Source organism: Cebus imitator, unplaced genomic scaffold, assembly GCF_001604975.1.
Source record: "Cebus imitator isolate Cc_AM_T3 unplaced genomic scaffold, Cebus_imitator-1.0 Scaffold562, whole genome shotgun sequence".
NCBI lineage: Eukaryota > Metazoa > Chordata > Mammalia > Primates > Cebidae > Cebus > Cebus imitator.
The window spans coordinates 482,850-497,313 of NW_016107877.1; the positions used below are offsets into that span (position 1 = coordinate 482,850).

At 41.0% G+C, this 14,464-nt stretch overlaps 1 protein-coding gene across 6 annotated transcripts in view; it reads left to right on the forward strand.

Annotated features, from left to right (window-relative positions):
- Nucleotides 1-424: 424 nt before the first annotated feature.
- Nucleotides 425-14,464, forward strand: part of HMGA2 (high mobility group AT-hook 2) — a 136,043-nt gene continuing 122,003 nt past the window's right edge. For all 6 annotated transcript variants that reach the window (XR_005197885.1, XM_017515851.2, XM_017515854.2 and 3 more), the window contains exons 1-3: nucleotides 425-1,368; nucleotides 3,990-4,076; nucleotides 14,185-14,235. Coding sequence is in view for 5 of the 6 variants with exons in the window: in XM_017515851.2 (XP_017371340.1) it covers nucleotides 1,258-1,368; nucleotides 3,990-4,076; nucleotides 14,185-14,235 (249 nt within the window). In the remaining variant the exon portion in view is untranslated. The remainder of the gene's footprint in view (nucleotides 1,369-3,989; nucleotides 4,077-14,184; nucleotides 14,236-14,464) is intronic.

Sequence of the window (14,464 nt, forward strand, 5' to 3'; positions counted from 1 at the left end):
CTCGGCACGGTGGAGGCGCAGGTAAAGGCCGAGCCCCGAAACGTGGCTCCGAGACAGTCTCATTCCCGCGCCTTCCCAGGACAACCGTCCACGGGTGACCTCGAACGGCGGGTGGGGCTAGGCCCACGGCGAGCCTGCCCGGGATGCCCGGCCTGTCCCTTTAACCCCGCCGCCGGGTGGGAGCACGTGAGCCGGGCTCCGGGTGGCACCCGGGCGCCGCCGCCGCCGAGGCAGTTGTATTTCGAACGCTGCCTCTGGCTAGCGGCCAGGCGCCTTGGCTCCGGGGTCCGCCTGGCCTCCCTCCTCCTCATACTTTTCTTCCTGCGCAGCCCCCTCCCCTTTATCCGCCCACGATTAGAGGTGGGCACTCCCCCCCCCACCAGCGCAAGAGCGCGCACGCACACACACCACACACACTCACACTCACACACACTCATCCCACTTGAATCTTGGGGTAGGAACTCAGAAAACTTTCAGCCCGGGCAGCGCGCGCTTGGTGCAAGACTCAGGAGCGAGCAGCCCGTCCCCCTCCGACTCTCCGGTGCCGCCGCCGCCGCCTGCTCCCGCCACCCGAGGAGGCGCGGTGCCACCCACTGCTCTGTCCTCTGCCTGTGCTCCGCGCCCGACCCTATCCCGGCGGAATCTCCCCATCCTCCTTTGCTTTCCGACTGCCCAAGGCACTTTCAATCTCAATCTCTTTTCTCTCTCTCTCTCTCCCTCTCTCTCTCTCTTTCTCTCTCTCTCTCTGCGGAGCAGGGTTGGGGGGAAGAGGAGGAGGAATTCTTTCCCCGCCTAACATTTCAAGGGACACAATTCTCTCCTAGTCTCTTCCCTTTCCAAGCCGCTTCCGAAGTGCTCCCGGTGCCCTCAACTCCTGATCCCAACCCGTGAGAGGAACCTCTGCCACCTGAAAGCCTCTCTCCCTTCTCCCTCGCTTCCCTCCTCCTCTCGCTACGTCCACCTCCACCGCCACCTCCACCTCCGGCACCCACCCACCGCCGCCGCCGCCGCCACCGGCAGCGCCTCCTCCTCTCCTCCTCCTCCTCCCCTCTTCTTTTTTTGGCAGCCGCTGGACGTCCGGTGTTGATGGTGGCAGCGGCGGCAGCCTAAGCAACAGCAGCCCTCGCAGCCCGCCAGCTCGCGCTCGCCCCGCCGGCGTCCGCAGCCCTATCACCTCATCTCCCGAAAGGTGTTGGGCAGCCCCGGGGCGGTCGAGGCGAAGCGGCTGCAGCGGCTGTAGAGGCGGCGGGAGGCAGGATGAGCGCACGCGGCGAGGGCGCTGGGCAGCCGTCCACTTCAGCCCAGGGACAACCTGCCGCCCCCGCGCCTCAGAAGAGAGGACGCGGCCGCCCCAGGAAGCAGCAGCAAGTCAGTACGCGGGCGCGGAGGGGGCACCAGCCCACTCCGTCTCCCCTGCCGGGGCCCCGCCACGCGCGGGGCGGCCGGAGCGCGGGAGCCCAGTCGCCGCAGCCGTCGCACGCTGCTCGCTGACCGGCGGGGGGGAGCGGCGGAGACCCCACGAGTGCGCCGCGCAGCCCCGGGGCGCCAGCGCCCCTCCGGGCGGGGAGGTGGGGAGCCGCGGCGGGCTGCCGGGGGAAGGCGGGAGGTGGGGTCGGGCGAAGCGGGTCCTCGGACTTTCGCTATTGTGCACCGCCCGGAGTGGCGCGGTGTCGCCCGGTGACTGGAAGCGGCCGGGGTCCGACAAACCCGGGCTCGCAGGCGCTTTCCGAGACGGTTTTGCGACTGCTTGGGGGAAAGGAGGTGCCGGGGACCCGGGCGCTCCGGCGGATCTGGGCTGAAGGGACTGGAGTCCCGGGGGCCGGAGGCTCTTTCTCCCGCCTCCCGGGGCTGCTCGCGGGTCGGGGGCTGGCGCGCCGCAGCCACCCCCTTGGCGCCCTCCTCCAAGCTCTCGGTGGCCCAAGACTCGCGCCCTCCCGACAAAGAACGCATGGGGACCCGGCTGCCTGGTCCCCTTCGGGCTCTTTAAATGTGGTGCGGCAGCCGCCGGAGGTGGCCCTGGGCAGGGGCTACCGGGGAGCCTGGTTCCCCGCGAGACCGGGTTAACTCGTCCCGCCAAGGGCGCGTTGAAAGGAGTGTCCGAGAGAGTGCAGCGTAGCCAGGGTCTCTTCCTCGTCAGGCGCCGGGTCCCCTTTTTGCCCCTGGATCCCGCGCCTCTGAGCTGCAGCCATTAAATGTTCTTTTCCTAGGCCAGTGGCCGATGGTTGGGTAGGGGACGATCGAGGGGCGCCCGGGACCCCGCGGAGTGGAGGGTTTTGTCTGCGGATGCAACCAATTAAGCGTGCAGCCGGCGCTTGCAGAGCTGCGCGCAGCGCTCAGTGCTGGGGGTTTTGTTCGCTGTGATTTCCAAGCTGCGGCGGGCAGAGTTGGAGCGGGATATGTCTATTGAGAACATTTAAACTCCACTTCCTCGGGCTTTAAAACTTGCTCGCTCCTTAGCCTTAATTCGCTTCCTTCGTGGCAAACAGGCTGATTAGAAAATAATCCCAGAGTCCCAAAGCCGCCCGAGAGCAAGGTGAGGAAATTGAACAATGTTGCTTGCCAGTGCATTTTAGAAAAATTGAGCGTTGTACCTTTTTGAAATCATCAAAGGAAACAAGCCGATTTAGAGGCCCCTGTGTTTTCCCGCTCTGCCCTAGCGACACTTTACACGGCATTTGGATCCTGTTTTACACCTCCCAGGAAGTTTCTGCCCTCCCCCACTTGTTTCCCACTCGCCACCCAGCTCTCTCTGACTCACTAATTGTCCCCCCCCCTTCAAAAAAAATTCGAAAAGAAATTACAATGGAGTCTGGAGGTGATTGGATGCTTTACCTTTGAGTTAAGGCAGAGTTCACAAAGAAAGAAAAATGTGTCTCCGATGTGTTTGCTCTCGATGTGCCCACTGGTGCTAGTGGTCCCAACAGAAGCTTGCAGGGAACCTTCCCCGGATTCTCTAAATGGGATGCGAATTTTCATTGAGGACTTTCATGGGTTTTAAGTTAATTAGTCTCACTTAATCACCAAATCTGAATGAAATGTGAATAGATGATTCATTGGATAAATATTTGGGATCTGGAATATTAATCATCGCATTCTCTTAACCACTTGAGTATTTACTACTTGGCATAGGAGCCATTGGAAGTTTTGCTAAACCTAGTGATTGCTTCCATTTCTCATTCCCGGACACTCTATTCCTCCTTATTTTTACCTCCTTTTAGATTTCTCCACTACACCCCCGTAAGACTTTTCTCAAAAGAGAGTTTTGAAGAAAATGTTTATTTTTATCAAAAGATATTTAAATTTAGACTGGAGACCATGCCAGCATCTCCAAAAGGAAGTGGAGAATTGAAGCGATTAACTAGATAATTCAAGCAAAACCTCCCACCATATATTTACCATAATTATTTGGAAATTTTAGGGGGAATGGAGTTATTTTGAATTGAAGAACTTGAATAATTGCTTCAGCATTTCACTCAGAAAGTGTCAGTTGAATCATAATCCACCTAGAAGGCAGGTATACAAAGATGATTAAAAGCCACCTTTTCAATATGGAAGATTGTTGAAACATCTATGATGTTAGCTTCATATTTCTGTTTGAAATGCTAGTATAATGGAGAGTGGTATTCGTTTAAAATGCTTATTATTCCTATGAGTTGCCAGATGCACAGCCCTGTAAATTTTACACCTTAAAAGTATATGACTTTCTTTCTAGAACATGCAGCCTCTTCAGCCTTTGTTACCATTTTAGGTTCGAAGTAGAATCTAGTTTTCATATACAAAATAGAGTTTCCTCTTTGAACCCTTGGATTAAAAGTATAGTTATTTCCTCTTTCTGTAAACTCTGTACCATCATCATCCATTTATGCTTGAACTGAATGTGTTCCAACAGCTCTTTTGACCAACACATGCAGAAAATATAGCTAAAGAGTCAGGGTCAATTTCTTTCAGACGTTCTTGCCACAACAGCATTTTTTTTCCCTCACAATTAGGAACCAACCGGTGAGCCCTCTCCTAAGAGACCCAGGGGAAGACCTAAAGGCAGCAAAAACAAGAGTCCCTCTAAAGCAGCTCAAAAGGTGAGATTTCTCAAGTCAAGCTCTCCTAACTTCATCAACGACTACAGGAGCCTCCCTGTAACTTTCCCATTCTAACTCTGCACCTAGAAACTTGTCCCAACTGGGTAACCCAAGACTCATTTCCTACATTTAACATTAGTTAGATGGGGGTTAACGTTTTTTCTAAGTAGGTGCTCAGCATTAAAAGTTTATGAAGATACTTAACAGTCTTGTTTTGAAACAAACAAACAGCTATCAAATAATTTGAACCTTAAAACAGGGGTAGAAGTGAGGAAGGAAGGGGGGTGGAGAATGACACAATTAATATTTGTACCAGTTGTAAACAGTTAAAAACAAATCAAAACTATAGATTTTGTCTGGTGGTAAAGTTTTTGCAATTACCTCTGAAAAATGATAGAGATTCATTTACTTTGTGTTTATTATATGGCTACTGCACAGCAAATCCCCCTAGTAAAGTACTTTGCCAAATAGATGATAATTAGAAGTAAATCTAGCTGTGGGATAGTGGAAAAAATTTGTGAATTTTACAGCTTTAATTGTGATAATAAAGTATACTGTTTGTTTCACAATAAACCTGTGATATAGTATAATCTCAAAAAGCCTTTCATCAACATAGAGTTGTCTGAATTGGACAATGAGACTTTTTTTAAACAAATATTTGGCTCATTTAATATCTCTTTTTAGGCAGAATACAACCCAGTTAAGTGTGACATTCAGTTTTCTTAATAAATTTAAACTTGCAGTTTAAGATGACTTAAGGTTGGCCGTGTTTAAGCTAGCAAAGAGGAACTATGTCAAGGTTAATGCATGTATAGAGAAGTACCAGTCACTTTTCTGGCTTTATAAATAAATTGGGGGAAAAAGTTTCTGCATTTTATTTGTAGGTTTGTATAGTAATTGAGAACAAAGTTTCAAAAATCAGAAGTAAATTTGGATACACCTTTTCAATGGATTTGAGTACACCATGTACAGTATTTGTTAGAAAGGACTATATGCTCATTGTTTGGGGATTCATGTTTTGTGTGGTTTTCTCTGTGACTTTGGGTACGAACTGTAATATGTGTGATGGTTTTCAGTGTTGTACGCTGCCACAGCAACTAACAGCACATATAAAGTTTTAGGAAGTAATTATGAGTTCTTGTCTGTATTAACAGTTTTGAACAGAATCAAGGGAGCATATTTCTAATATATTTAAATTTAATTGCTTCTTAGAGTTTAGATTTAATTGTATTTCATAATCAATCAATAAACTTTAAAATAACTCTAAGTGACCATGTTATTTAAAAATGGCAATGTGTAATCTGGTATTCCTAATATGAATACTTTGTTTCATTTTACCTCATTTGTAAATTAACTAAAAAGGACTGATTTTACCAAGGAGTTTTTCTATGTTGCATAAGTGTGGAGTTTACCTAATTTACTTTTATTCTAAGGAGTTGCACAAAGGAATATCTTGTGAGGTGGCTAACATACGTTTAAGTCATGCTGTAATTCCTCTGAAAAATCCATCATGATAATATCTCCTAGGAAGAAATCTTTAAATTTCACCATAAATAAGTAATTTGACATTCAATACTAAAAAGGAAAATAAATTGTCTCCCATGTTTCACTGTATTCCATGTTTTCTGAATGAATAGAAGGAAATATTCCCATAACCTCCTCTTCATTTTAAAAAGCTTACCATGACTAAGGAAATTTGTATTGAGAAAAGGGAAGCTAAGAACTCTGCCTAATTTACCACCTAAAGCAAAATTTTTTAAGTTGATCTATTCCTAAATAAGGGTGGATTTATTTTTAGTGACTCTAGTGACAGGCATTTGTAAATGACCCCCCAGGCCACTCATCTTTCTGAAAATTTTTCATGTGTATGTATACATTATTCCAATGTCCAAAACAGAAGTAGGCTTTCTTTTTACTAAAGAAGTCCTTCTCTAGAATCTTTCATTCTTTCAGACACCATTATTTCCCACAATGCTATTATAAAAATCCCTCTTGTAATAAAAATGAATAAATACATTTGCCCATAACATTACTGTTATTTGTCTTCAGTTTTATAAATTACGCTTCATCTGGAGAAGATAATACCTTGCAAAATAATGAATGACATTGATGAATTGTTCATGGCATGTGTAAACTTAGGGTATTTTCACTTTCAAATCAGAATTTGTTGAGTATGTTACTATTCTATATAAACAAGATTTTCAAACATATTTGTTTATTAAGCATATATAGTATTCTAACAAAACATATGTTTGTCAGGATTTTGAAATGCAAATCTTTTTAGAAAAAATTATATTGTTCATAGCACATAAGATAAACATACCCCGTGAGACTGACCAGAGTAGATATGAGAAGTCTTCTGTGAGTAACAAAGTGGGTGTTTTCCTGTAAACTGAGACCCATCACAGTGAAAAATACATTGCAAAGACTGGTAAGTATGTGAGAAGAAAGAATACTAAAATTAGAGGATCTACAGTGCACACTGAAATCCTGATGGTTATATGCTTAAAATTTCTTGCTGCTTGGAGTTTCTTGACTAACAAAGTTTATATTTGGACTCAGCAACTGGCCTTGGGACATTTGAAAACAAAACTGTTTATTAGAAAATTAACAGTGTGAAACTGGACAATACATGCAGAATATTGCAAGACCAAGTGAATGACTACCAAATTAGCCATCACTTTAATTTCAAATCATATGCAGTAGAAAATTAATTTATATTATATGTAAAACAAACATATTTATAAAAACACAATTTGCTGTTTTTGGAACTTTTGGAAGAGAATATAATTATTCTTCAGTCTACTTAATATTCCATTAAAACTAATTGCTATGCATGACCATTGTGTGACAATGCTAGTCATTTCTCAGAACTCCAATCTGAGTGCTTAAAATTTGTCCTTGAATAAGCTTCATATAGTTACCTGAATAAAAGAAAAGAAATCAGAAGTTAACGTTTTCCTGAATAATTAATTTGTCCATGTGTGTATATGTCTGTGTGAGCATATCTTTACCCTTTTATTTATTTTTTGGTCTGAGATACACCTATAACCAGTTATGTCTTAATTTCCTTTTTTGTTTTGTTTTGCTTTGCTTTACTCTCCTCATTGTGCTGGATGGAAATCTTAGCATTTTCACAGCTCCCAAATGTTTAGAGAGAAAGAAGTTATAATCTCCTTTAGTTTAGGGTTTTGTTGTATTTTTTTTAATCATGACAATACTGGAGGGGTTGTCACTAATCCTTCAGTGTTGAAGATCTCAAATCAAATTCATTAAAAAATTCTAAGCCAATTCTCATTCACATATTTTTAGGAAAATTTTTTTTTTCTGAGGTTGAATTAAATTTTATTGGAAAGATAATGAAAATTTTGAAAAAAGGTCTCAGGTGTAAGATAACCCTACTTCATCATGTCATATGTTTGCTTTACCACCCTTTTGACTTTAGGTGTAATGGCCAGATCTAGGGAGCAAAGTACAGAATGAAAATATCTAGATAAAGTAGCTATAGTTAAAATAATGTGTTCAGAGCAAATGTTTAATCTCTATGTTCAATTTGCTGTAAAAAGAAGGCCTGAATTAATTAGATACTGTAAAGACTACTCCATGCTCTTCCTAATCATTTACACTCCTAGAAATGTGGTTTGCTTTTCATAATCATTACCAACACCAATCATGGATGTTTTAGGAAGAGAGAAGATGAGTTTTAGTTACCATTTCAGATAAATCATTCAGCATAGATGCTGAGTGAGGACAGAAATTTCTTCAGAATATAGCAGGCCTAATTCAAGGGAGAAACCAAAGGCATTATTATAGGTGAGTTAAGAAAGGTAACATTGTAAGTTATCATATAATTCTGGCCTAAGGCTTCTAAATTAAATAACTATGATTTAGTTTAATTCCTCTGTGTTTCAATGGGCAGGTAAGTTTCACTGTGGGATTCAGGGCCCTATCTGAGGATACAAATGAATTCAGGCAGGTGCAATTAAGTAAAGCCCAATTGTTGTTCCATTATCTTGATATTTTAGGCTGACTTACGTAAACAATTGACTCATTTTTTCTTTCATTTTGCCAGGGAAGACAAAGCCTGACTTAATGCATCAGCACATTCTATCTGGCAGTGCTTTAAATCCTCACAGATTATGATCCAAATATGGGAGATTAAAATACATTTGAGTTATCTTATGAAGTAATTTTATTTCAAGGGACCCATAGTTCTACTTCTCTGGAAGCTCTCATCCTTCTGAACTCTTCTGAACTTGAAGGCTTCTCATTTCTCTGGCTGACCTACATTCCTGGCTCATTTTTATCTCAAGTTCTCAACAGATCGTTTTGCTGAGAAGATAGAATATACCAGATTGGTATTCCATTGCATTTCAGTTCTTTCTTGAGAATAGATGGATGTTGAAGAGCACTTTATGTCGGTTAAATCATTCAAACCTGTCTTGTCTTGTTACTTGACTTTCTGCAGTTCCCAGAGCAGAAGGCACAAGGTGGAAACTGAATTTAATTTCACTGTCCCAGATTCTGAAGGTTTTAGTTATGAATCTTTGTTCTGCCAACCAGGAGAAAAGGGGAAATGGAGAACTATCTGTTAGCGCATTGTGTTATTTCACATTGTTTTAATGCACTGAGCAATTTTGAATGGCATATTCTATTTAATTTAGGGAAGAGTAGTGCAGGCATTCTCTTTTGTCTAGGATAATGTTTGCTCAGAAGGTAACTCCTGTGAGCAATAGCAATGATCTCTTGTATCATTGCTATTGATTTTTCTGATTACAAAAGAGGTAGAGGGAAGACTTGGAGGAGAATCCTAAACTTTGAAAATGATAACTTTGCTTGTCATTCTGGCTTTGGTTTTAACTTAGTGTTTGTATACAGGAAGATAAGCATGCGCAAAATAAGGACATACCAGAGTCGACAGTAAGGGCTAACTTCGGTAATAAGCAGGAACTACAGTGGGTGATGGGAGTTACTTATGTTTCCTATTGGAAAATGTATTGTGATAGCAACTCGTAATGTCTTTTCAAGGCTAAAAGTGTTGCATATAAAATTGGGAAACTCACAGTACTGGATTATCAAAAAGATAAAATGAGAATTTCCTCAGTGCTTAGTAGGACTGATTGATATAGTTGACTGATGTCAGTGTACGTTGATTTATACTGTTTATATATTTAAAAATAGCATCTGAAGGAAATAGAATGTGCTTTCTAGGCTTTGGATAGTGGGCTTCATGCAAATCAAGATACAGGCAAACAAAACAGGGCACCATCACACCAAATATTTTTCTAGTCCTTTTTTTGTACAGATGCACTGATGAATTTGCAATAGGGGAATTCTGGCTGTATCACAGTACATAAAAAAATACTATGAGAGAACCTATAATAGCAAAAAATTAATAGCCATCTATACCTGACTGTGAAGTCAGAATTGAATTATTCTTAGTTTCTAACCTCTGCTTCTTGCCCATGTGTTTATAGGAAACTTGGAAATATATTGCTTTAATTAATTTGATTTTCACCCTAGAAGGTTATCTTCTATTTTTTAAATTTTCCCATAGCAGTTTTATTTTATACGGGAATAGCTGTCCAAAAAACAGACACTTTACTGCCTTGAAGTCCGATTGGGTCTCAGTTCTACTACCTGTGAACATGGGCAGGTTGTTTAATCTCCCGTTTGTAAAATAGGGGAAGTAACAGCTGCCCTGCCCTACTTAAGTAAGATAATACGTGGACAGTCATTTTGGAAAACTTATAGAATTGGTAAGTATTATTTTTGTGGGTAGCATTTTAAAATAAGGGGAGGGCAAACAAATTACATTTGACTACTTGCTAAATGCCATAGCTTTTGTCAGGCTTTTTACATGTATATTAGCTCCTTTAATCCTCTGATTTAGGCATTGTGGCGTTCATTCCACAAATGAGAAAACTGTGATTCAACGATGTAAACCAGGACATGTCTGATACTCAACTCTAGTAAATGGTAGCACATGGGTTTGAATTCACTTTAATTCTAAAGCTTGGACTCTTTCTACTACTGTGTGCTGCTGAATGTTCTGTAAAATATTTGTTACCAGGTAGATTTCTGTTATCTCCAGTGACCTGAAATGCAGGTTGGAAATTAGGCTTTGAGAGACCTTTGAAGGGCCACTCCAAAGGTTATAAAAGGATTGGAAATGTATACCTTCTGTGACTGATACCCACCAAGACTTCTGGCTCCCAAATAGATCACAGCGCTATGTCTTTGGGGATTGCAGCAAATCCAGAAATTTTCTTCTTTGTTAAATGAGAGGGCTAGGTGAAATTATTTCTAAAGTTTTACTGAACTCTGGAATTCTGAAGAGGGAACTAAGCCACATATATAATATAAACACATTTCCTTCCTTTCTTTCTTCGTTTTCTCTTGCCCTCCCTCCCTCTCCTCTTCCTTCTTCCTTTTTCCTTCCTTTCCCTCCCTCCCTCCCTTCCTTCTTTCCTTCCTTCCTTCCTCCCTTTCTTCCTCCCTTTCTCCCTTTCTTCCTCTCTCTCTGCCTCCCTCCCTCCCTTCCTCAACAAGCATGTAGTGAACACGTCCTGTACACCAGGCAGTAGTGCTAAGCACTGTTTTTAAGCTCAAGAGATGTGTTTGCTAATTTCTTTCCTAATTCGTTTTTAAAATGTGCAGTACATTGAAGAGCCTGGAGTACCAAAACTTCTTAGAGAAAAAAATAATCATATTTCCCATTTAACATTTCTCCCAATCCTCATGGACTTGCTTCTAAATATCTCATAAAATTAAGTATACAGTTTTGAATCTAAAACGTAAAACATAAAACATATGAATGAGCGCAAGCAAGGGGTAAATGACACTCTTAATGAGATATGATTGTTGTAAATATTAGTGTAATAGTGCTGGTAAGAGTCTGAAATTTCAGTTCTTACAAATGAGAATTCCTACCATCTCTCCCTTTTCTCTCGATGTGAACAATAAATGGAATTAGTTATGTCTGTTATACATGGGTTTGCAGTATAAAACCAAATTCTATTCTGGCAAAGGAAAACCAAATATACTCTTCTACAGTATTGCATATGTTAAAACAAAACAAGCCCCCTGAATGTTTTGTTTGTCTTTTTTGAAAAATAATATCCCGAAGAGCATTAAACACAGGAAAACAATACTAAAGCTGGTGTTTTCCAATATGCAAAAATCCTGGATCTAAGTTGGTTTACAAACTGAAACCCTAACTTGTTTTGCAGACTTTGTGGAGTTTGATTAGAATGATTGAATAATGTGGGTTTTAAAGAACAATGAAAACCTCCCAGATCGTCGCCACATAGCACAGCTAATGTGTTTCTCCTAGATTTAGTCTCAGAAGAGGGTTTCAGTTTACATGTAACACTGGCCTGAACGACCAAGGAGCAAGTTTGCTTTTAACAAGTCCGAGTGATAATCGTGATATTGTGCCCTTCAGTTAATGGTGCAAATTTTATTTCTCAATAGGCTTTTTATAAATGAGATGCTCATTTAAAACTCATGTGCAGGGCTTTTTCTGTTTTTGAGAGATTTGCGTTTTCTGACTTTGAAATGCAGTGAAACCCTTTTAGAAAAAAAAAACAAAACAAACCTCTCCCTTCAATAGATTTTGATACACCAGGATTGCATCATGGCCCCTGAAACATAACAACCTCACAGAAAAAGCCTGGTGTAGCACTGTTAGTTCCTAAAGTCAATAGCCTCCTTCTCCCACCCCCACTTTGCACCCCCATTCCCATTAAAAAGGATTTCTATTTTCCACGTTTGTATAATTTACTACTGGGTAAACTGTGCAATCTTAACAGTTGCTCCCAAAGATTAAGTCAGATGCTGCTTCTGTGCTAGAGAACTCTGTACTTGTGTATAACTCACTATGCAATAGCCAAAGGATTCCTTAAAAGCTTCATTCTAAAGGTGACAGATGGGTGTCATGGAATACTTGCATTGACCAAACCTTCTGTGAGAGGGAACTAACTTGAAGAAAAACTCCCTTTAAGGGTTCCATCTAGTTAGGAGTGAAAGAACACTTACACGGAGCACCTCATGGGAGGCAGGCACTTTTAAGTACCTCGAGGAATGATGTCTCACAGGAAGTGTCATCTCCATTTTACAGATGAAACCAAATTGAGGTCTTCAAGGACCTGCCCAAAGTCATAAAACTAAAATGGCAGAACAGGAATTGGAATCTAAACTTTCCAAGGTAGAGTCTGTGATCTTCTCAGGACACCTCCCTCTCTCCATGAGGCAATGCTCTGAAGAGGGTATGATTTACTTGGCACTCTGGGCTTTCACTCAATTCATGCCCTTGGAACTGAAGGTAAGACAATGACCTCTGACAATAAATGATTCCCTTGTGGAGCCATTCAAAAGTAATAAACAATGATTCAGAGGGTACAAATCTGATGGTTAGATAGAACTCCAAAAGGCTACCAGGTTTCCTTTTGTTCTGGGAAATTAACTGAATCAGTGACAATTTTAGTCTCCTAACGTATGTTTTATGGTAGCAAATGCCTGTATCCTAAGGGGGAGTAGCATTGTTAAAAGGATAGGAGCACAGTCTTTAGAGTTAGACAAAACGGGGTTCAAATCCCAGGTCTGCCACTTTGTGTGTGACCTTGAGCCAGTTGTATACCTAACCTATCTAAGACTTAGTTGCTCATCTACAAAATAAGAGAAATGAGAATACCCACTTCATAAGGCTGCTGTAAGGATTAAGTGCCTGGGATATTTTAAATGCTCAGTAAGTGTGAGCTAATATTATAATCACATAGAGTTTGGGTTAGTTCATGGGACCTGTGGTTAGTTCATGGGACCTGTTGACCTAGTAATGCCAGATCAGGGAGATACTATTTGGTGAGAAATGTTGTGGCTTATTTTTCTGTTATCTACCTGTGTGTCTGCTGCCTGCCTATCCATCTATCTATTTGTCAACTATCATGTAAATCTATTTTTACCAGGCAGATTGAAGAGAAAAAGAGAAAAATTTCATTTGGCAGTGTAGACAGTCAGTATCACTGTACCAAGTGCCCCACTGGCTGCTGACTCCGATAACAGAAGTAAAATGTGAAACAAGGTATCCTGGTTCAGGTTACCCGTATTTGTGTGTTAATATAGCTGTGGATGATTCTTATACATGGAACAATATGTGCTAAGCTTTTTTTTATCCTAAAAAGTATGAATGTATGCATGTTTTTATAGATGTATGTGGTATGTGTGTGCATTGGTGTGTTGTTATGTTTGAAGATTGGAGTAGGGCTGACAAAAACAGAAAAACTAATTGCTTTATAGATAATGTTAACAACTGTGATACCAGAAAAATCTTCTACGAAGTTAAAGCAGTGAAACAAACACTCAAGATAAAAGCGTATTCGTGTTAAGTGTGGAATTGTTAATAAAGTACATTTTTAATTAATCATTATTTCTAGGCACATACAGTTTCCGTCACTGGGACAAACTGATGATTTCTGCCTGCTTTTTTTTTTTTTTCTCTCTCTGCTTTAGGTGAACTGATTGACAGGTGATTGTTTCAGGCAAGAAACAATAAATTAACCATGTAGAAGTGTGCAAATCTTTGTTATTTTGAATTAGAATGCTTGCGTATTCTTTTTTACATTTAGACTTGTTTTTGACTACCAGTATAGGTAGAAGAGCTTTGTAAATTGTAAAGCAATATATCAATATTAATTTTTGCAACTTTACTTGTGGCATGGAAAGAATCTTGATCATCTTAAGAAATATTAATTTTCTAAAATACTAATTTGTGTAGTTATAGAATGTGGGGATTTTTTTTTAATATGGACAGAAATAAAAGCAAAATCGCTTTTTAAAAAAAGCATTTTCATGTATTTCAGAAAAAATCACTATAGCAAGAGTATTTTAGGGTGAGGGGTTGCATAGATGCCTCTTTACATCATGTAATGAAGAAGAATCTACTCAAAAGTGTGGGAAAAGATTAACCTTAGAGGAGATGGAGTTTGTTAAAACAACCCTGATACATCATCTGTAAAGCAAAACATTCTTACTTCAAATGTGTCCCTTGGTGCAGTACTTACAAACAATGTCAGGTAGGAAACATAATGACTTCCTTTTTCATTTGCAGAAAGCAGAAGCCACTGGAGAAAAACGGCCACGAGGCAGACCTAGGAAATGGGTGAGTAATAAGATATAATTTTTCTTCTTTTTTTGTAAAGAAAAATTTCTGTTGTATTAAATGAGAAAAGTAACATTTCACCGATTACGTGAATTTCCAACTTCTGGTCTGATGAATCTTTGAAAGGGTTAAGGCAAGAGACAAATTATGACCACTTCCTACCACTAGGCTCCAGGTGTTTACGCAGAACTCTTCTTTCCTGAAGGTGTACTCATTTTTCTATCTCTTA